General features: G+C 40.9%; 2 protein-coding genes and 1 long non-coding RNA gene across 3 annotated transcripts; 2 read left to right on the top strand and 1 right to left on the bottom strand.

The window, feature by feature from the left end:
- The first annotated feature begins 7 nt into the window (after nucleotides 1–7).
- On the top strand, nucleotides 8–6,809 carry LOC134803506 (cyclin-dependent kinase 9). Its single transcript, XM_063776305.1, has 5 exons — nucleotides 8–858; nucleotides 1,434–1,519; nucleotides 1,918–2,055; nucleotides 3,053–3,132; nucleotides 4,315–6,809. Exons 1-5 carry the CDS (start codon nucleotides 174–176, stop codon nucleotides 4,532–4,534), a joined length of 1,209 nt encoding a protein of 402 aa, XP_063632375.1. The 5' UTR covers nucleotides 8–173; the 3' UTR covers nucleotides 4,535–6,809.
- Nucleotides 6,810–7,216: 407 nt separating this feature from the next.
- LOC134803472 (uncharacterized) lies at nucleotides 7,217–8,936 on the bottom strand. Its single transcript, XR_010145983.1, has 3 exons — nucleotides 8,854–8,936; nucleotides 8,280–8,418; nucleotides 7,217–8,184 (listed from the first exon to the last, which is right to left on the bottom strand). It is a non-coding gene; the product is annotated as an uncharacterized LOC134803472 (long non-coding RNA).
- Nucleotides 8,937–9,957: 1,021 nt separating this feature from the next.
- On the top strand, nucleotides 9,958–19,507 carry LOC134803112 (carboxypeptidase B1-like). The gene is made up of 13 exons (XM_063775820.1): nucleotides 9,958–10,031; nucleotides 10,355–10,403; nucleotides 11,147–11,356; nucleotides 11,912–11,987; nucleotides 13,765–13,915; nucleotides 14,579–14,748; nucleotides 15,225–15,627; nucleotides 16,216–16,264; nucleotides 16,534–16,743; nucleotides 17,093–17,168; nucleotides 17,637–17,787; nucleotides 17,887–18,059; nucleotides 18,931–19,507. The coding sequence occupies exons 1-13, from the start codon at nucleotides 10,004–10,006 to the stop codon at nucleotides 19,504–19,506; spliced, it is 2,322 nt and encodes a 773-aa protein (XP_063631890.1). The 5' UTR covers nucleotides 9,958–10,003; the 3' UTR covers nucleotide 19,507.
- Nucleotides 19,508–21,486: the final 1,979 nt, after the last annotated feature.

The raw sequence follows: 21,486 nt of genomic DNA, 5'->3' as shown, positions 1-21,486 counted from the left end.
TTAATTTTTGACAGTTTAGTTTACCTTCTCTTGTGGAATTCGTGAATGTGGCAAATGGTATTTGTTTATAATTATCGATTATTATTATAAATGATACACCGTGAATTTTCTATGCGCTTCTAAAAGTTATTTTACGGAGAAGTTTACAAAAAGCTACCAAGATTAGTGCCAAAATGCAGGGCGTGAGCGCTCCTCGCGAGCAGCCTCCGCCAGTCATCAGTACCAGCTCCACAATCCTCAATATGAGGGAAAAGGAGAAATACATAGAAGATTTCGACTTTCCCTTCTGTGACGAGTCTTCTAAATATGAAAAAGTCGCTAAAATCGGCCAGGGAACGTTCGGAGAGGTCTTTAAAGCGCGGGCTAGAAACTCGTCGAAAAAATTTGTTGCCATGAAAAAAGTCCTCATGGACAATGAGAAGGAAGGCTTCCCGATCACGGCTTTGCGAGAAATAAAGATCCTACAGCTCCTCAAACACGAGAATGTCGTTAATTTGATAGAAATATGCAGAACAAAGGCAACATTGCATAATAAATATAGGTCGACATTTTACCTCGTTTTTGACTTCTGTGAACACGACTTGGCTGGTTTATTATCAAATATGAACGTTAAATTTAGCTTGGGAGAGATTAAGAAGGTCATGCAGCAGTTATTGAATGGTTTATATTACATACACAGTAATAAGATATTGCATAGGGACATGAAAGCTGCAAATGTCTTGATAACCAAGAATGGGATTCTTAAACTGGCTGATTTCGGTCTAGCGAGGGCTTTTAGTGTTGCCAAGTCTGGACAAGTCAATAAATACACAAACAGAGTGGTTACATTGTGGTACAGGCCTCCAGAACTGCTATTAGGTAAGTTTTTAATGTATTTCTACTATAGTTCGTATCTTTAGGCTCTTGTCCCACCGCCGACGATGAGCGACAAGTGAGTAGAATGATAAACTAGAAACGAGCGGGCGAGCGGCGAGAAGCGATTGTTAGCTCCAATAATTTTGTCACTCGGCTATAGGCGAGTGTTTGAGTGCGACAGGCTATTACTCGTGTCACTCGCTCGGGCGGTGCAGCGTAGCCGAACACGCAGACTGATTGGTCTCGCAGCTTGAGTTCTAACTACGAAGCGAGCATCGCCGAGCAAGTACCGCTGAGCTAGTTTTATCTTATCGCGGTGACAAACTAGTAGAGCGAGTGTTCTCGCCGGCAGTGTGAACAGCCAGCGATGAACTATTAATATATGTGTCTCTTTTACTAACACATGATCCTAATCTTTTGTTAGTTTCTTGGGCGAGAAAATCGCCGATAGTTAATCGCTTACTCGCTCTTGGTGGGACAAGTGCCTTAGATTGGATTCAATATTGTTTGCCTCCTACATCATAAAAAAAATTAAAGCTCACATATTTTAGACACTTCAAAACTAAAACATATTTTAGGTGACCGAAACTACGGACCTCCAGTGGACATGTGGGGTGCAGGTTGCATCATGGCTGAGATGTGGACACGGTCACCCATCATGCAGGTATGTTGGTTAACACATTCAGTGCCGAAAACCCGACTATTGGGTATTTTATGACTTCATTCCCAGGCCGGACGACCCGATAGTCAGATCGTCAGATCGTGGTACTACAGCTTTTTATGACAAAATTATTGTGGCCTGGCGCGGATGTCTTGTTTGGATGTGTGTTAAAATGTAGCAGCTTAAGAATTATAGATCAAAAATAATACAGAATGGAACGGTAGCATCTGCAAAACTAAAAGGGCTATTAGTATGAGGTTGGAAGAAAACTGCAATTCAATTCAAGGCAATCTGAACCATATAACATATAAATCTATTCATTTTGAAGTTTTGCAGCGGTAGCAAGAATAGTGACTGTGCAACTTAAGTTTAGCACTTAATAACCTTACTCTCTTCTACAGGGCGCCACTGAACAGCAGCAACTGATCCTGATCTCCCAGCTCTGTGGGTCCTGCACCCCGGACGTGTGGCCCGGCGTTGAAGCCCTAGACCTGTACAACAAGATGGAACTGCCCAAGGGTCAGAAGAGGAAGGTCAAGGTGGGTTCAAAGTTCAAACTAAAGGGCTTGAAATTATCTTCATCACATGATATACCCAGTCCTTTTTAATCCTTAGGGAAAACTGGAAAACTAACTTTTTTGAAGTTACTAGTGGTTTAGTGAGACCTAGTGAACCCCATGTCTCCTCCGTTAACTCCATAACTGTATTGCTGAGTGGAGACCATTTCAGCCTCACATCCTAATCTGTATGTTTTGTATTCTTTACCTTCACTTTTTTTTTCCTTTTTAGGGTTCCGTACCCAAAGGGTAAAACGGGACCCTATTACTAAGACTTCGCTGTCCGTCCGTCCGTCCGTCCGTCCGTCCGTCCGTCCGTCTGTCACCAGGCTGTATCTCACGAACCGTGATAGACAGTTGAAATTTTCACAGATGATGTATTTCTGTTGCCGCTATAACAACAAATACTAAAAACAGAATAAAATAAAGATTTAAATGGGGCTCCCATACAACAAACGTGATTTTTGACCAAAGTTAAGCAACGTCGGGAGTGGTCAGTATTTGGATGGGTGACTGTTTTTTTTTTTGCTTTTTTTTTTGTTTTTTTTTTTTTTGCATTATGGTACGGAACCCTTCGTGCGCGAGTCCGACTCGCACTTGCCCGGTTTTTCTTTTTGTAATTTAATAATGGCCTGAGTAAATATTATTCTTAAAAGACCTATCCAACGATATCCCACAGGGTTGAAGCGAAAAAAAATTACACCCCCCTTTATTATAATTATTCTATTCTATTATGAAAAAAATTAACCTCACATAATTTCACGAGAATCTATCTGACAATACGACATACAAAATATTTTTTGTCAGCCTACATAAACAAAGACGCGCTCTTAACTTTATACTTTCAAACATAATACATAGTACATAACCTATATCTTTTGTATCTAGCCATTCTAGCCTAGACTCAAGAAAATATTATTTTTTGCGTTTGAAGATTAAATTTAACCTTACCATAATTCTAACCCGTATCTGGCAACAGGAAAGGCTAAAGCCGTACGTGAAGGACCCCTACGGCTGCGACCTGCTGGATAAGCTGCTGCAGCTCGATCCGGCTAAGAGGTGAGTTTGGCACTCATCTCAATATACTTTCCTCTCAATAATTACTTCATTTTGAATTTTTAACCGATATTTTAGGTTTAAACGTTGGGTTTAAAGAACTTTATTTCACAAAGAAATTTACATTTCGCTTAATGAGAAAAATTACATGAAATACAAGGGGCTCCACAAAGCGCTCAGCAAATGCCTAAGGCAGGCCACAGGTGATCCTCGGATCCTGCTTTCTCGCGCAAAGATTGGCCATAGCAATCCAGCGCGGGAACGCTGCCTGCGTAATGGGCACCTCACCAAGGGCGCAAAATTTTGATAGGTATTTTTAATTTTTTAGCTTTAGTTATTATTTGTAGTTAATTTTAGTTTTATATTCGATTATTATACAATAAATGAGTTAACACCGAGTATATTTATCTTGAATTGCAATATTTAGCATTATCTTCTTCCTCGCGTTATCGCGGCATTTTGCCACGGCTCATGGGAGCCTGGGGTCCGCTTAGGGTTGCCAGATCGAAAGGCGCTATTATCGGGAAAAAATATCAATTTTTCGGGATTTTGAGACTTAAGTCGGGAAAAAATAAACATTCAAATTAAAGTAATTGTATTAAAAACAACGATATTTTACATTATTGGCACTACGTCAGTTGCTCTGCCCATAGACGTTTTTCGACGTCGATCGACGCGGGTCGCTCGCTCGCTCGACGACAGTTCGGAACTTGAAATTATTGTTTTATAACGTGCAGCTGTTTTTCGGAACAATTTCCACTTTGTCGGGAATCGGGAACACATGCTAAAAATCGGGAGAATCCCGCCAAATCCCGACCATCTGGCAACCCTAGGTCCGCTTGACAACTAATCCCATGATTTGACGTAGGCTATAGTTTTTACGAAAGCGACTGCCATCTGACCTTCCAACCCGGAGGGGAAACTAGGCCTAATTGGGATTAGTCCAGTTTCCTCACGATGTTTTCCTTCACCGTAAAGCGACTATATTTAGCATTATATGTATATGAAATCGTTACAAGTAACTTTTCCAGACTATACCTAAATAAACAAAACGAGCCGCCTAACGGGGAAATCTGCGCGAAGCTGCTCGCTCTGTGTAAATATATTATGCCTCGGGCGAGGCACGTGTCCACCGACCGGGCGGCTTCGCGCGGCAATTTCCTATTTATATTTTAACGTTATCAGGTACGATGCCGACACCGCACTAAACCACGATTTCTTCTGGACGGACCCGATGCCGTGCGAGCTCGCCAACATGCTCGCCCAGCACACGCAGAGCATGTTCGAGTACCTGGCGCCTCCGCGCCGGCCCGGGCACCTGCGGCACCACCACCACGTGGCCGGAGCGGCGCCCAAGCCCCAAGCCTCCGTGCAGGACTCAGGGTACCAGGACCGCGTGTTCTGAGTCACGGGTCCAAGTATCAGTCATTGTCAATAGGTTAAGGAGACGGGCATTTTGAAAGGTTTTCTTAGATTTGAAACACAAAACCTCCGTATTCTTAGATTTGGAACACAAAACACACAGTCTGAGAAAAACGGAGGTTTAGTGTTTCAAACTTTCAAACATTGAGATTTGAAAATGTTAAAATTGTAAGATTGAATTTTGTGTTCATTAATAGGCGGGTCACACACGAGCCTCGCGTAGCGTCTCGGTTTGTGCAAAAGTGCCTCGGGCGAAGCAAACGCATACGCGGCAGCGATGCCGCGGGCGAGGCATGTCTCCACAGACCGAGCTGCCCCGCGCGGCAATATCCTCGCGAGGCGAGTCGTTCTATGTAGACCTGCCTAATAAAGAAACTACTAGCACAACAAACTTAGTACATCGACCTGCCTGTCTGTTCTTCTCTATCGTAGGCGCTAATTATATTCCTGACGCGCTCATGATGACGGCGGTCAATGACACTGAGCGAGCGGGACATAATACGCGTGCGATAGAGATAAGAATAGGCGGGCCGATGTACGGAATTCCTCGTTCTAAGGGTCCTTACTTTAGATATGGTATTATATAAATACATATTTATTACACATTGAATGTAGGTAGATATTTTGGAAAATTAATTGAATTGATAGTTCGACTATCTATTTTAAAAGACTGGTAAACAGTTGTATGTATGTAATATACAAAAAAAAGGGTTTTATTGATGTCTGTAACTTCCTACTGTTATAAGTTTTATAACTCACTCTTAAGTGGAGTCCAGACGGGGTGATCAAATCGACCGACAGAAATGAAATTGTCGTCAATTTCCAATTTAATCACCAATTTTAGATTTATGGTGATATTAGAGCCCTTCAAATTGAAAAAATGCCCCAAAACGAAAATATTGGTATTCTTGCGTCCGCGCCCCATTTTATCGGTAATATCGGTCATAATCGGCGGTTGAATTCGGCGAGACAAATTGGCGTTTGCGTCCGTCCTGATTTGATCGGACAATTTAATCAGATTGGCGAAAAATTCGTCTGGACACGGCCTTGTGTATAAACCTATAAACTGATTTTGTTGTTATATTTTGCTCTGAATAATACAAATTAATGATTTTATGTGAACAAAAATACTGCCTAAATAGATATAAGAGGGGAATTATACTTTTTTTAAAGCCTTAATTAATTGTAATTTTCATTATTGTCATACATAATATGTGACGTTATCTATGAAAAGGGACCTTATTGTCGATGGCGCTTACGCCATTATTAACGATGCTCCGATATAAATAAAATGCCGCGCGACGCTGTGCAGCGTAAGCGCCATCGACAATAAGGTCTCTTTTCATAGATAATGCCCCATATTCGAGTGATTAGAAATAGGCAAATTTAAAACTTATGTTATTAGATAAGATTGCTATTACCTATAGATCTATAGAATTACATTTCTGCAATAATTTTGTAACTTTCGCCAGATACTCACAAATATAAATAAACACATCTCTATAGGGGGTATTACAACAATGTTCTGCCGCCAGAGTGCAGCATAAGCATATATTGTAAACCATAGAGTAATTTATACATACCTACTATGCCCTTAAACAGTTTTTTGACAAGTTTTCACTATGACAATGATGCATCAAGGCGGTTTGTTTACAGAGAGCGGTAGGCCCTCAGTATGTGCTAGTGGCGCTCACTACGCAGAGTTTTGCGTAATATTCCCTATAACCAAGGCTTAAGAGTGCGTGTTCAGATATTTATGAGCATCTTGGCCGCTCCGATATATCTGATGGTGACTGTACATCTAACTGTAAAAGTAAGCCGACTTTGACTTTATGATTCTTCATCGTTATGATATTATAATATTGTTGATAATAAACCCGTGTATAGTAAGAGTTTTCTGAAATGATTTTTACGCCTAAGACAACAAAAGCCATTGTTTCTTTTGTGCGAGCGGTCAGCTCCCGTGTTCAGCGCGTGCCAAAGCAACAATGTCGATTAAAAAGCGGCTGTATCGTGGTGATTTTAAGGTTCAAATCTATGTAATAATATGAGCGCTCGCTTACATTGAGGTGGTCGATCGTCGTGTTAATACCAAAACGTGTTAAGAGCTCTGAGCTATTACATAGATTTGAACCTTAAAACTATCACGATAATGCTGCTTTTTAAACGTCTTGCTTTGGCACGCGCTATACACGGAAGCTGACCGCTTGCACAAAATAAACAATGGCTTTCGTTTATTATGCGTAAAAATCATTTAAGAAAATTTATACTACATGTATAAATGTGTATGTATATTGTATACATCTTGTTCTGAACTAAGTAGGTGCCGTACGTAATTTGTGTAAATATGAAAATAAAGCATTTTTCTACGTAATTTAGACTTTTATATTTCCTAATTTGTTTTATATAATCTTTTATTTTTTAACGTGGTACAGTCAACTGTAAAAATATGGGTGTAGACAACTTACTCAAAAATATGTCCCATAGTTCTTAATTCGCTGACATAAGAGTTATGGGACATATTTTTGAGATGATTTGTACACCCATATTTTTACAGTTGACTGTACAATTGTACATTAAATAAACAACATACGAGTTTGAAACTATGCAAAAGTTAATTATTCACGAAAAAATTTCATAGCAATCATTTCAATTTTAGGTTCGATAGTTAGATAGATGTGATGTCATTTCATTTTTGGAAATAATGTTCTAAATGGCGGAAGTAAGGGTCTCTGGCGTTAAGGTCCACTGTTACATTTATTTTCTTAAGCTTATCGCGACATCTACAGCTCACAGAGCCAATGGTGTAAATTTAATGTTTGTATATGATCGTGTAACAAGACCTCTGTGATATAAACCGTAAACCAAATCATATGTTTGCTAAATAGATATAATTTAGGTAGTATTGTTGAGACAACTAAAAAAAACTATAATAAATGGTTAGAGTTAGACCAAGAGAAGTCTGCAACGATTTTGCACACAGTGCACACGCGCACGCAGTGCAAGTGTTATTGTCATTCTTTCACTGCGAGGGCTATTGATATCGTTTCTTCGTGGTGTAACTCTATTCAGCCTTTATTGGGGAATTCCCGTTTAATTTTTTTAGCCATTTTCTTTAAACCTTTGTAATACTGTGGCAGAACTGTGCTCAAGAGCTTCTCTGGAAAGATAAATTCGTTAGTTATTTCCAAAACATACGAATATGGAATCTTTTCCACCGCAAAAGCGTAGTCGAAGCTTCCTCCGCCAGCCGCGTACAATTGTCCAGCGCTCATGATTTTAAACTGCCGCCCTCCTGCTTTTACCACAACAATATTTTTGTGCAAGACGATGTAACTTTTTCCGTTCATCTGGAAAACTATTATTTGTATAACCCCAAGGATGAAGAACATATTCTCCGTATGAGTGTATAGACAAATACAGCTTTATACGTTTAGAGTTTTCCTTCATAACTTTACGAACTAGTCTCGTCTCGGGTTCAGAGAAGGCCTTTTCGCCGGCGTATGTTTGGAAGCTGCAGGGATCGAGGGAAGCGTCACCAGTACCCCACTTGAAGCCGTAATTCCGATTGATATCTGCTCCAAAGCACTTCTCCTTCCATGTTTTTGATCTTGATTTTCTCCATATACGGTTCTGTAAAAAAATTGGTACTTGTACACAAACGGTTCTGTGAAACAAAAGTATTTATCTCCCTCGCCCAGTCCTCTCAACTTGGCAAACTTTTCTACCTTCATCCGATCTTTAGGGGACACCAACACATCAGTAGTGTCGTTCAGCCCGTGGCTGTGTTTCATTATATCCACGTCATCTGAATCGGTGAGCGTCTTCAACTGCTGATCATAAGCCGTGATTTTTATGAGAGTGTAACTGAAATAAAGAGGAAAGTGAATGTCCGACGTACTCGAAGCAGTGGGGAGACACTCCTCCTTTCGGGCAATCTCGGCTCCATTCGGCTCAGCATTGCTCCGAGCAATTATTAGGGCTGACACCACTTGACGTACTTTTGCGTGCACGACCACAGATAAGATAAAGACTTGCATTACGACAACCCTAAATAGCCCAAAGGAATAGATAGTGCCATACATTAGAAAGGCATAGCATGATTCGTCCCTGAATCGTTGTCAAACTTCAGTTTTGTAGGAAGTGTCCTTTCTGTACGGTACTTAGTACTATTATTTATTCTGTGCTCGAACCATGCTTGTAGGCGACCGGCTTACCAACCTTTGTGCTGGTAGCCTTGCCGGTAGGAATGCCGTTGGTGGCGCACGTTTTTTGTTAATATTTATATCTTATCTTACTCACTTATTATATTTGTTTGCATTTACTTGCAGGCGACCGAGAAGACCTGAAATTGTTGCAATTAATTAACAGAATTAGGTATAATACGACTCATCAGAACGGGAACGTTCTAAGTGGAAACTTGCATGAAATTTTCTCATGAAAGTTTCCAGAAATTCTGGATATTTTGAGAATGTTCAGTAACTTGCACATTGCTACTCATATTGTACTTATTTATGTCTTAATTTGTATATCCCTCCCCCGTCTATCCCTTACACTTATCTACCTCGCGAATCCTGCCCTAAGGCCAGGGGCGTATTTGCCCTAGGGCCATCCGGGCCATGGCCCGGGGCGCTAATCCGCTAAGGGCGGCGTCCCTGGCGGATTGCATTTTGATTTTCTTCCTTGACTTTTGGGGCGGCGAAACTTATTGGCCCGGGGCGCCAAATTTTAAAATACGTCTCTGCCTAAGGCGCGCGCGTAGAGGCAGCACCCACTAATGGAGTAGGTGGGGATAGTCTATCGATTTGTAATAAGCCCCGATGCCTAATGTGGCCTAATCCTTTGTATATTGTTAAGTAAACCCGCTCGTGCTACCTGCCTAAACAATCGTTCGTTCACTTTAACCGGTTATTGAATTACAACTCCTATGGAAATTGCAAAACTCCAGGGCAACATTTTAGTGGGCTGAAGCTACTGAGATTAGAGAAGTCCCTGTAAATAAATACTTTCTGAATAAAATTACTATCAACTTGGCCATTTTTCAGTAGAGTTGTAATGTAAGAGAAATTGGCAAGAAGCATTGTCTTATGATTCTAATCAGCTAGTATTCAAAAGCCAAGTGCACTCTGTGCCTAATTAATGTCATGGCTAGGCCTATGCAATACCGAATTATTAATCACTCAATTATCTACAGGTTTCTATAGGAAATTGGATGAATAATAAATACATTAACGTTTTACAGGGTACCACTTAATTATCTCAAGCGATTGATATAGAATGGTGATTTTGTTATAGTAGAAGGTAGCAGAATTTTGGGGTTGAAACTAGTTTATTCCTATAGACTAGAGGTACCTACACCATGTTACTTACAGACAGAAGTAGACAATAATTACAGTATCAACTATATTACTTATTATTTAAATATAAATAGTACAATATTATCAACTGAGAAATGGCCAAGCTGTTAGTAATTATATTCAGTAAGTATATATTTACGTGATACTTCTCAACTCACTCCTAATCAGATTGCCTTTGCTTTGAACCATTGTATATACAACTTTACAATCGCTTTATGGGGCCCATTTCTAGAACCTTGAACGGTATTAGTCTAATATTAATAGTGTGTTGCCATGGTAATCCGTACGATTTGACAGTTCGTGGACTAATATAATTTAGTCTAATACCGTTCCAGAAATGGGCCCATGGACGGTCATGTGTAGAGTCTGTGCGGAAAGAGAAGAGTCGTGGAATGTACTTATGGGGCCCAATATGTACTTTTGTTTATTATTTGCAATAATTGCAGGTATCCTCGGTCACCTTTGGCAAGTAAATGGGCTAAATAAATATAATGAGTAAGTGTGATTTACATCTAGGTATCTATATCTACACCTACACTACTATTATACACCTTATAAAAAAAGTTTCTCACCGCGTCTGTCTGTATGTTCGCGATAAACTCAAAAACTACTGAACGGATTTTCATGCGGTTTTCACTTGAATAGAGTCATTGTTGAGGAAGGTTTAGGTGTATAAATTGTTAAGATTTTGTGTAAAGGAAGACTCACGCTAGACCGGGCTGAGGCGTCTGACATGTCATTTTCTATGATAGCTGATCGGTGATCACGTGGTGCTTTCCATAGAAAACGAAGCGCCGCAAGCTCCGGCCTGGCCCCGGCCCGGTCTAACATGAGTCATCCTTAACCCATGCGGACCGGGGGCGGGTCGCTACAACGCATTCATTATTAGGTCTATTTTGGTTACACTCTCATACAAATCACGCCGACAACCAGCAGCTATATCCCACCTCAATAAAAATTTAATATTTTCAAATCATTTATTTACATACAATATATATACAGTGGTACAACTACTAAACGAAATTAATAACTAGCTTAAATCTAAAATAGGCCCCTGAGGCATTGTAAATTTAATTAGCGCGATATAGAGGTCACTGGTCTCGGTACAGCGCCATCTAGGGTGATATTTGGTAAACCTTTTTATATGAAAGTCTACGGCCTCAAATAGCGCTGTAACGCTTCAACAGAAAAGTGGCACGCTAAAGGTTTAAAGTTCATGTTTCAAGTCTTTATTTTAGCTATACTTTCATACAAATCACGCCATACGACAACAAACAGCTGAAGACGCTAATGACGCTCACTGATTCAGATGACGTGGACATAATGAAACACAGCCACGGGTTGAACGACACTACTGATGTGTTGGTGTCCCCTAAAGATCGGATGAAGGTAGAAAAGTTTGCCAAGTTGAGAGGGATGGGCGTTAAACTTGTAGATCATTATGGCAGGTGAGCTTTTATACTTTTTATATCATTGACGTATAAATCTCGACTAGCCTTACGGGCAATAAGAATGGGGCCTGTACAGCGGTGTGACATTGCTACAACGCGATTGGTTGATGAGTTCGCATCACGCACGCGATTGGTTGACGAGTTCGTGAGCGCGCGATTCGTCGTGCAGCAGTGTGATAAGCGCCAGACCAGCCCTAGTAGCACGGTCGCATTTTTATCATTTGTCACCATGCCTGTCACGTTCTAACAAGTATGTAAGTGCGAAAGTGACGGGCATAGTGATAGTCAATAAAAATGGAACCATGCTGAGCCCGCAGGCGTGACTCACTCCGCGATTTCGTCGCGTCGCTACAAGTACATGCGGCCCACACCAATGTTGGTGTCTAGCAGTAGTAGTTGGCTACGGAACGGTCGCCTGCTCGCGCTTGCGTCACCTTGCGGTCATATCTATCGTAATCCATACGTACCGCTGCGCTGGTCGCTCTTCACTAAGACGTGAGACCCTACCCTAATATACTCAGGCTTTGATCCTTATTAGTTTACATTTTTCAGATATTTTGATAAGGAGGTAGCCCTAATAAGAAAACATGACCAGTACCAGTCATTACAATATAATTCCTACCAAGATGTAAGTATTGTATTAAATTCCGTTATAATACGAATAAACTGACTTTGATAAAACATGGCATCCACCGGTAGAATACCTGTTTTATGTTTTCACATAAAAAAACACACCAGTTTAATAGGGCTTTAAGAGCTACGGTGCCACAGCCACACACAAAATGGTAAAACTTACCTATAAGGTCGCGGACTGGACGCAAGCGGCGTGCGGCGCGGCGAGCGGCAAATCAAGGCAATTCATAGGTATAGTTGCTCTAAGTAAAACCGCACATGCCATTACTTGAAAAATTCACAGATTCGTGCCTCACACGACTATCGAGCACATTGGAAATGAATCTACGGAATTCGAAAAAATATTGTCGCTGAGCGACGAGAAAGTCTGGATAAGGAAAAAGTTACGAAATAAAACTACAACGTTGAATGATAATTATTTTATTCTTAGACTAACACAAGTATCCTGGACATAACGCATGTGAACAAACAAATTGCAAAATTTCCACACGCGTATCCAAGTTTGAATAATTGTCGCCGTGGCGCATAAGTACATACATATTTCATTTCTCCCTCTCCCTCCCCCTCCCTCTCCCTCTCCCTCTCCCTCTCCCTCTCCCTCTCCCTCTCCCTCTCCCTCTCCCTCTCCCTCTCCCTCTCCCTCTCCCTCTCCCTCTCCCTCTCCCTCTCCCTCTCCCTCTCCCTCTCCCTCTCCCTCTCCCTCTCCCTCTCCCTCTCCCTCTCCCTCTCCCTCTCCCTCTCCCTCTCCCTCTCCCTCTCCCTCTCCCTCTCCCTCTCCCTCTCCCTCTCCCTCTCCCTCTCCCTCTCCCTCTCCCTCTCCCTCTCCCTCTCCCTCTCCCTCTCCCTCTCCCTCTCCCTCTCCCTCTCCCTCTCCCTCTCCCTCGCCCTCTCCCTCTCCCTCTCCCTCTCCCTCTCCCTCTCCCTCTGCCTCTACCTCTACCTCTGCCTCTATCTCTATTTCTATTTCCACCACCACAAGAATGCATAGATTGTCGAATAGTGCGTTATCTACGCCCGTCTCAAACAGGATAGATAGAGTTAGACCAAGAAAAATCTGCAGCGATTTTGAAAGCCCACGCAGTGCAAGTGTTATTCTGCCGTCATAATCCCGATAATTCACAACAAACACCGATAACGAACTCTGCGAAACATGAAGTCATAAATGTCCTGTGAAAAATGTCGTTCTGACTTTTTGACTATTTTAAGGTTAGGCTACAGGGCAAACCCTTAACCCGATCGTCTTTGTTTTAGGCTCAAATTGTAGCTGACTAAATTGTCCAGAGCCGTTTTTCTCAAATTTTTGATATCATTCTTCGTTTCCAAATTATCGAGCACCAAAATCAAAAATCCGGAAAAAATTGAATTTTATTTTCACTATTTCGACCATAACTTTTTTTGTTTTTGACTTTCTCGAATAATTATTTTTGCACCTTACAGCTCTCGTGATTATGCGTCTTTTGAGCCTATTTTTTAATATCATATCTTCACAACTTTCCGAGATATAAGGGGATCGCACTTTTTCGTGAAATCCGACCGTATACTGGAGCGAACGAAAAAGACATTTCCAATGTCAAAAAAGGATCGCACGTGCCGTTTTACTTAACAATAGACAAAGGATTTGCCGTTCGGGGCCAGCTACGAATCGAACGACTATACATTGCGATTAACCGCCTTAATTAGCTGCTCGCCGCGCTGCGCAAACCGCGGCCTAACACCCGTTTTTGCTAAAAAAAAATTACTGGATTTAATTACATTTTTCACACAAATTTTAGATATCAAAGCACTTAAAAACTGTATTAAAAGAAAATCGCCGATATGTAAGACTGCAGGATCTTGGAACGAGTTACGAAGGTCGAGTTATGACCCTGATCAAAATCTCCGCTAACCACGGAGCCCGGAATCCTATCATCTTTATAGATGCAGGTAAATAACACCCAGTCCCAATGGGGTTGGCAACTGTCAAAGGTTTGCATATATAGATGGCGTTATCTCATCTTGTCCCTTTTTCTATGAGATTTGGCTTAAAGGGCTCATATAGGACATAAAATTCCATTAAAAAAAATTGGCACAATTCTAGAGCCCCGCCACACTCGTGCGGGAAGCCGCGAACGCTATGCTGGCACCATCTGCTAAATACTTCGACCGGCCAACCCCATTCAGTCCCACTCACAACCTAGCACCACAGTTGCCCAGTCGCTTTGCCAGTCCTAATCGGATTCTGTTCTGGTCAAAGTTATTATTGGATGAACATTAATTAAACACCCAACATTTCAAGATCTTTTTTTGTTTCACGCATGCAGCAAAATTGAATTTAGCTTACTGTTTGTACATTAATGTATATTCGAATTGCGAAGGTTAAAAGCCTTGCACCTTATTCCTTAAAGTTTTAATTTAACTCGCAGCAAAAATTAACTTTGGTCTCTTGTTGTTACGCAAGTACCTATTTGGTCACTAAAAGTCCCTCTTAATGCATAAGTAATTATTAACATGTATCATGGCAAGTTTAATAATTTGAATTCGAAATGATTGAGTTATCTAATGTACCTGCTTATTTAAAAACAACGATCAATCACCTACATTTTCAAGGTGCGCATGCAAGAGAGTGGGCAGCCCCTGCATTTGCGATGTACATAATCGACCAGCTAGTGATGACTTTAAAGAAAAAAGACGAAACGGAGTGGCTGCACGGCGTGGACTGGTACATACTGCCCGTGGTCAACCCTGACGGCTATGAGTACTCGAGATCGGACCCTGACGTGAGAACCTAGTGATCATTCTATCCTCCACCTTACGAAGCATGTCTATGATAAGCAGGAAACAAGTTATTTACTTTATTAGTAATATTTGATCACTTAGTTGCAGACAGGAGCTGTACTCCTCTCCTTTCTTTGTGTATCAAGTAACCTACATCTCGAGCTCAATTTCTCTTTGTATTTCCGTCGATGAATTCCTTTGGCTTCTTCCTTCCAACTCAGTGGCGGATTTGCAGTGTCTGCCGCCCTAGGCCCCAAGCCCTGTAGTAAGTTCTAGCCGCCCCTTTCTCGGCACTCATCATATAGGTAGACTGCCGAGTGCCGCACTTAATATCTCGCCACTCTTAAGCCCGGGCCTACTTGGCCTTAGGGTAAATCTTCCAACTACATCATTCGATCAGTTCCATGTCATGGACGCTCGCCATTGTGGCCATATTTTAAAGCTGGGAATCATACTATAAGTACCTATTATTTCACAGAACCGTATGTGGAGAAAAACAAGATCGAAAACATGGAGGGAGGAGTGTTTCGGGGCAGATATCAATCGGAATTACGACTTCATGTGGGGCTACAGAGGCGCTTCCTTTGATCCGTGTAACTTCCAAACATACGCTGGGGAAAAAGCCTTCTCTGAGCGCGAGACGCGACTAGTCCGCAAAGTAATGCAGGACAACTCCAAACGTATAAAGCTGTATATATCTATACACTCTTACGGAGAGTACTTTATTCATTCTTGGGGTTTTACTGGGAGTTACTTGCCAGATGAATGGGAGAAGTTAAATCGTCTAGCACAAGTGTATTCTAAGGCTGTGGTAAAAGCAGGAGGGCGACCGTTTAGAGTCATGAGCACCGGGCAATGGTACCCAGCTGCCGGCGGAAGTTGTGATTATGCTTTTGGCGTAGTAAAGATTCCGTACACATACACTTTGGAAATTACTGACGGCTACCAATTCAACTTTCCAGAGGGACTATTACACACAGTTCTGCCACAGTACTACGAAGGTTTGAAAGTTATGGCTGAAGAAATTAAACGAGAATTTCCGAATAAAGGCTGAATGACAATTCATAATACATTTTTCCTTTTTTGCAATCACTACACGATCTAACTAACTTACCTACGAGTATTATCCAATTTTATATGGAGAACCATACATAATTAACATTCGCGTTGCTATCTCGATGAAATAGCCGTATCATTAATTAGGCTCAGAGTTTACTTGGCTTCCGATGCTAAAACTGATTCGACGTATAGATATATCTACACAATGTTTCTTTTTAATTTCTCTTCTACAGACAGAAGTAGAGAATAATTAAAGTAAAATACCTATTATTTAAATATAAATCATAAAATATTATCAACTGCGAAATGGCCAAGCTGTTAGTAATTATATTCGGTAAGTATACAAATACACTTCCTCCTTATTCCACAACTTAAAATAAATTTACAACACATAAATAATTGCATTGCAGGTATCCTCGGGTGCTTTTGGCGAGTAAATGGGATAAATAAATATAATGAGTGAGTGTGAGCCGTATAAATATAAAAATATTTAATGCGTCAGGCCGCGGACAAGACGTAAGAGGCGAGCGGCGAGCGGCAAATCAAGTCCGTTGATACAAACAGCAACACTCGTAACTGTACATCGGTGGACCTTGACCTTATGCCTTTTATAATAAGTTAACAGTATGGGCGATGGTATATAGGTACATTTGGTCGAGCGTAATGTATGATAATTGATCGACCGCGCGCCGTTCATTATCAGGCATTCATCTTCTGCTTCATTTTAGCTACACACTCATACAAATCACGCCATACAACAACAAACAGCTGAAGACGCTAATGACGCTCACCGATTCAGATGACGTGGACATAATGAAGCACAGCCACGGGCTGAACGACACTACTGATGTGTTGGTGTCCCCTAAAGATCGGATGAGGGTAGAAAAGTTTGCCAAGTTGAGAGGGATGGGCGTTAAACTTGTAGATCATTATGGCAGGTGAGCTTTTATACTTTTTATAAATATATTATTGATGCCAAACAATACTATACTTAGAGCAGGCTGTTTAAATCCCTTGAACGCTCGACGCAACGCTGCACGCCCCGCTCTACGTGCCGCTGGTCGCTCTCCAATAAGGCCTGAGGCCCTGAATGGACGCTCGAAGAGGAGCGTTCGGCGGGGCGTGCAAGCGTGGAGTCGGGCTCACAAGTGATTTGAGCAGCGTGCACTAAGGCCGCTCCTATACGTTTGCATTTGTTTAACATGCACGCCGCACGCCCCGCCCCGCTGCACGCTCAACTCGAGCGTCCACTCAGGCCTTACACTTAGTACTTATAACATTTTTCAGATATTTTGATAAGGAGGTGGCACTGATAAGAAAACATAACCAGTACCAGTCATTACAATATAATTCCTACCTAGATGTAAGTATTGTATTCAATTCCGTTAACATAGTGAACTTTATAATTAATGGCCAACAATAACAAAAAATATAACATACCTAAGTACCATTTATTATTGATGTTACATAACTGTATAAGTTAAGTAACATGTCTAACATAGAGCTAGAACTATATTTCACCCGTTTAATACGAGCTACGGTACCATACACACATTACACACGAAAGATACACAGACATAGCCTGTGGCGGATTTGCCCTAAGGCCCAGTAGGCCCGGGCCTAGGGCGGCTAATTGTGACAAAAAATTCGCTGATGATAACAAGAAATAACTGCAAATGTAGTCAATATGATGGGTGCTGAGAAAGGGGCAGCTACAGGGCCTGGGGCCTAGAGCGACAGACTGCAAATCCGCCACTGCACATAGCGGTCTAATTTATTTAGTGGAATTGATTCTAATATAACTTGTTGACTTTTGACACTCAAATTACAGATATCAAAACACTTAAAAACTGTATCAAAAGAAAATCGCCGCTATGTAAAACTTCAGAACCTTGGAAGGAGCTACGAACGTCGAGTATTAACCCTGATCAAGATCTCCGCTAACCACAGAGCCCGGAATCCAATCATATTTATAGACGCAGGTTAGACTAAGCTAATTCTTCAGCGCAATAATTTTACCACTTAAAAACTTAAAACATTAAGTATACAAAACATTACCATTAAGTGGGTACATTTTTAAGGTGCCCACGCACGAGAGTGGGCGGCCCCTGCATTTGCGATGTACATAATCGACCAGCTAGTGATGGCGGCAAAGAAACCGACCCACGAAACGGAGTGGCTGCAGGGCGTGGACTGGTACATACTGCCCGTGGTCAACCCTGACGGCTATGAGTACTCCAGATCGGACCCTGACGTGAGAACCTAGTGATCATTCTATCCTCCACGTTACGAAGCATCTCTATGGGTGGTATTCCATCTGTGCAATATCTTTGTCCAATGTTTCTTGCGTCTCACATGGTAGTGAGACGCAATTACATTGGACAATGAAATTGGACAGGTGAAATACCATCCTATGATAAGTAGAGATGCCACGAATATTTGGCAACTATTCGGTATTCGGCCTATTCGGCCACTTTGCCGAATATTCGAATAGTACTACACATTCGGCCGAATACCGAATAACTGTTGCAACTACCTAAAAAGAAAAAATACACAAATAATAACCAAAAGCTAGGTATATTTAATATTTAAAATGTATTCTTGAAAAGTAGTTAAATAAAAAGGCACGTTTTTGAGCATTTGTTGATTCGAAAATATTCAATTTTTATCATGTGTCTGATTTGATTGATCTACATTAATTGATTCTGTTCAACATAAAAATATATCATCAAACGTTGTGCTTTGCTGGCGAACAGTTTTCATAATAATTGTGACTCAAAATGTTCGCATGTCATGCTGAATATTCGGTATTCGGCCGAGAGGGAGAGGGAAATTCACTATTCGGGGCATCTCTAATGATAAGCAGGAAACAAGTTATACCTACTTTATTTGCAATATTTGATAACTTCGTTGCTGACCGAGCTGTACTCCTCACCTTTCTTTGTGTATTCAGTATGTTCATACATCTCGAGCTCTCTAATGACCAACTCTAATCTCAATCTCTAATGATCAATTTACCAACTGATCATCCGATCAGCTCTATGTCAGCATATTTTTGCAGTGTGCATTTAGCCATTTAGTAGCCAAAGCTGGTAATCATACTAGAAGTCTTATTTTTTTCACAGAACCGTATGTGGAGAAAATCAAGATCGAAAACATGGAGGGAGGAGTGCTTCGGGGCAGATATCAATCGAAATTACGACTTCATGTGGGGATATCGCGGCGCCTCCTTCGATCCCTGCAACTTCCAAACGTATGCCGGTGAAAAGGCCTTCTCTGAACGCGAGACGAGACTAGTCCGCAAAGTAATGAAGGCTAACTCCAAACGTATAAAGCTGTATATATCTATACACTCATACGGAGAGTACTTTGTTTATCCTTATGGTTTTACGGGGAGTTATTTGCCAGATGAATGGGAGAAACTCCATCGTCTTGCACAAGTGTATTCTAAGGCTGTGGTAAAAGCAGGAGGGCGACCGTTTAAGATCCTGAGCGCTGGCCAATGGTACCCTGCTGCCGGAGGAAGCGATGACTACGCTTTTGCAGTGGAAAAGATTCCATATGCATACACTTTGGAAATTACTGACGGCTACCAATTCAACTTTCCAGAGGGACTTTTGCACACAGTTCTGCCACAGTATTACGAAGGTTTGAAAGTTATCGCTGAAGAAATCAAACGGGAATTTCCCAATAAAGGTTGAATGACAATTCATTATACAATTCACGACATGTATGTGTCGTATTTTCGACATGTTCCTTAGATGAGATTTTTAGTTCTCGTATATTACAACCTCACTTCTATGACAATTTTTCGACTCTTATGATTTCAAATACAAATATAGGTATAAATCTCTTTATATATGATATTTACTTTGAGAATTCGCATATCTAGTTAACATTCCCATCCGTAGCTGTCTAGTATACAAGACAACGGCGCGGCGTAGAGAACCACGAAAAACTTTGAAAGGATCAAATATTTTGATAGACTTATTATAAAATAATGGATTTATGTAGGTTCTTTAAAGTAAATATAAGAAAAAAAAAACACCTATACTATTAACAAGAGTGTAAAGTAACTTACATAATTTACTTTTTTACACTTATTGAATTTGTGTAGTATGGCGGCGTTTCATGATATGCCTAGGAATATCTCGATATGCCCGATTTTACAATTTGCCGCCGACATATATACAAGATGGCAGCGCCAGTGTATCGTTCTACCGTTGTATGTTATACAGGACAACCGGCGGTCAAAGGGTTTTAACCTTTTCGACGCCGTGTCAAATACAAAAGCTGTCACTCGGACGCCACGTCACCGCAGTGTCAAAACTGAAATTGAACTTTATGCATATGCACGTAGGTCTATGTTGCTCTGTGGTCTGTGACCGATTAATCCGTCTTTGGCGTTGGACCTGCGGTGCGGATATATCGGTCATTGACGTACAAAAGGTTAAAGTAAACCGTCTATTGACTCTTAAGCCGCAGTGGTGTGTATTCAGGTTTAAAGATAAACTGCTTAGTTTAACTTATTAGTATATTATCTAATTTCATTTTATATCAAGATACATATCTATAAATATTTCTTAAAATCCTAACAAAGAAACGGATTTACGGCTACATACTAGCGTCAATTTATTATAGCATTCATCCCTTTCCAGGTTTCAAGTAAGAAATTCATCCGAGAAAAAAGGCATTGACTTACAACCATAAAAAATACCCAAAATGAAATAATCTGTGGTATTTAAACCGTATTAATAAAGAGATGAATGCTATTAGTTAAATCAAATGGCGTTCATACACGCGTCATCACATTTAGAAACAAAATAAGATTGCCTTAGAAATATAACATTATAGAATAGGAAAAAAGTTACGGCAAAACAAATAGATGTTACGTCTATCCATATTTTATAACAACAAATAAAAATAACTTGAACAGTTTATAGTAAATAAAATTGTACCTATAATACTTATTGAACAAATCGTTCAGTGGTAAATATGTATTTTTAGCCACTGTCAACTTTATCCTCTAGCGGCCTACCATGCAAGAAAAATTGGCTAGAGTTAGACCAAGATAGCATACGCAGTGCAAGTGTTATTTATACGTCATAATTTCATAGAAGTTTGACGTTTAACACGTGCACTGCGTGTGCTATCAAAATCGTTGCAGACTTGTCTTGGTCCTGCTCTATCTAATATGAATCACTACCATTATTTAATCAATAGAAATGATTTTATTTTGTTTACAAATCGAACGAAACCAAATGCTACTCTGTTATAAGTACAAAAAAAAATTGAAGGTAATTATTTCTAGTATTATGGCGCTGGGACGCTAGAGGATTCGTTAGTGACCAGTTGACCACAACATTGTTAGATCTTCATCTTTCTAGGCCTCAAAAGCGGGTAATTTTCGTTCTCTCCGCGATCATACATAATACGAGTACAATCTTGTTTTTATATTCCATATACTAAAATGACAATTCGATTGACCCGCGTGGACTCCGGCCACAGGTCGCTGGCATACGAGCATAAATGATTTGCGCGCTCCTACAAACATGACACCTGTGGCGCCCTATAGGTACACACTTAAGGTCGGGCGAATTCGGAGCGCCCTTCGCGCGCTCCAATATAAAGGGCGCCTGCGGCGCATTCGGAGCGCCCTTCGCGCGCTCCAATATAAAGGG

The sequence above is a fragment of the Cydia splendana genome, chromosome 26, assembly GCF_910591565.1.
Source record: "Cydia splendana chromosome 26, ilCydSple1.2, whole genome shotgun sequence".
NCBI classification, from domain to species: domain Eukaryota; kingdom Metazoa; phylum Arthropoda; class Insecta; order Lepidoptera; family Tortricidae; genus Cydia; species Cydia splendana.
The sequence above is the reverse complement of the archived record's forward strand: the minus strand, read 5'-3'. Positions and strand labels throughout refer to the sequence as shown.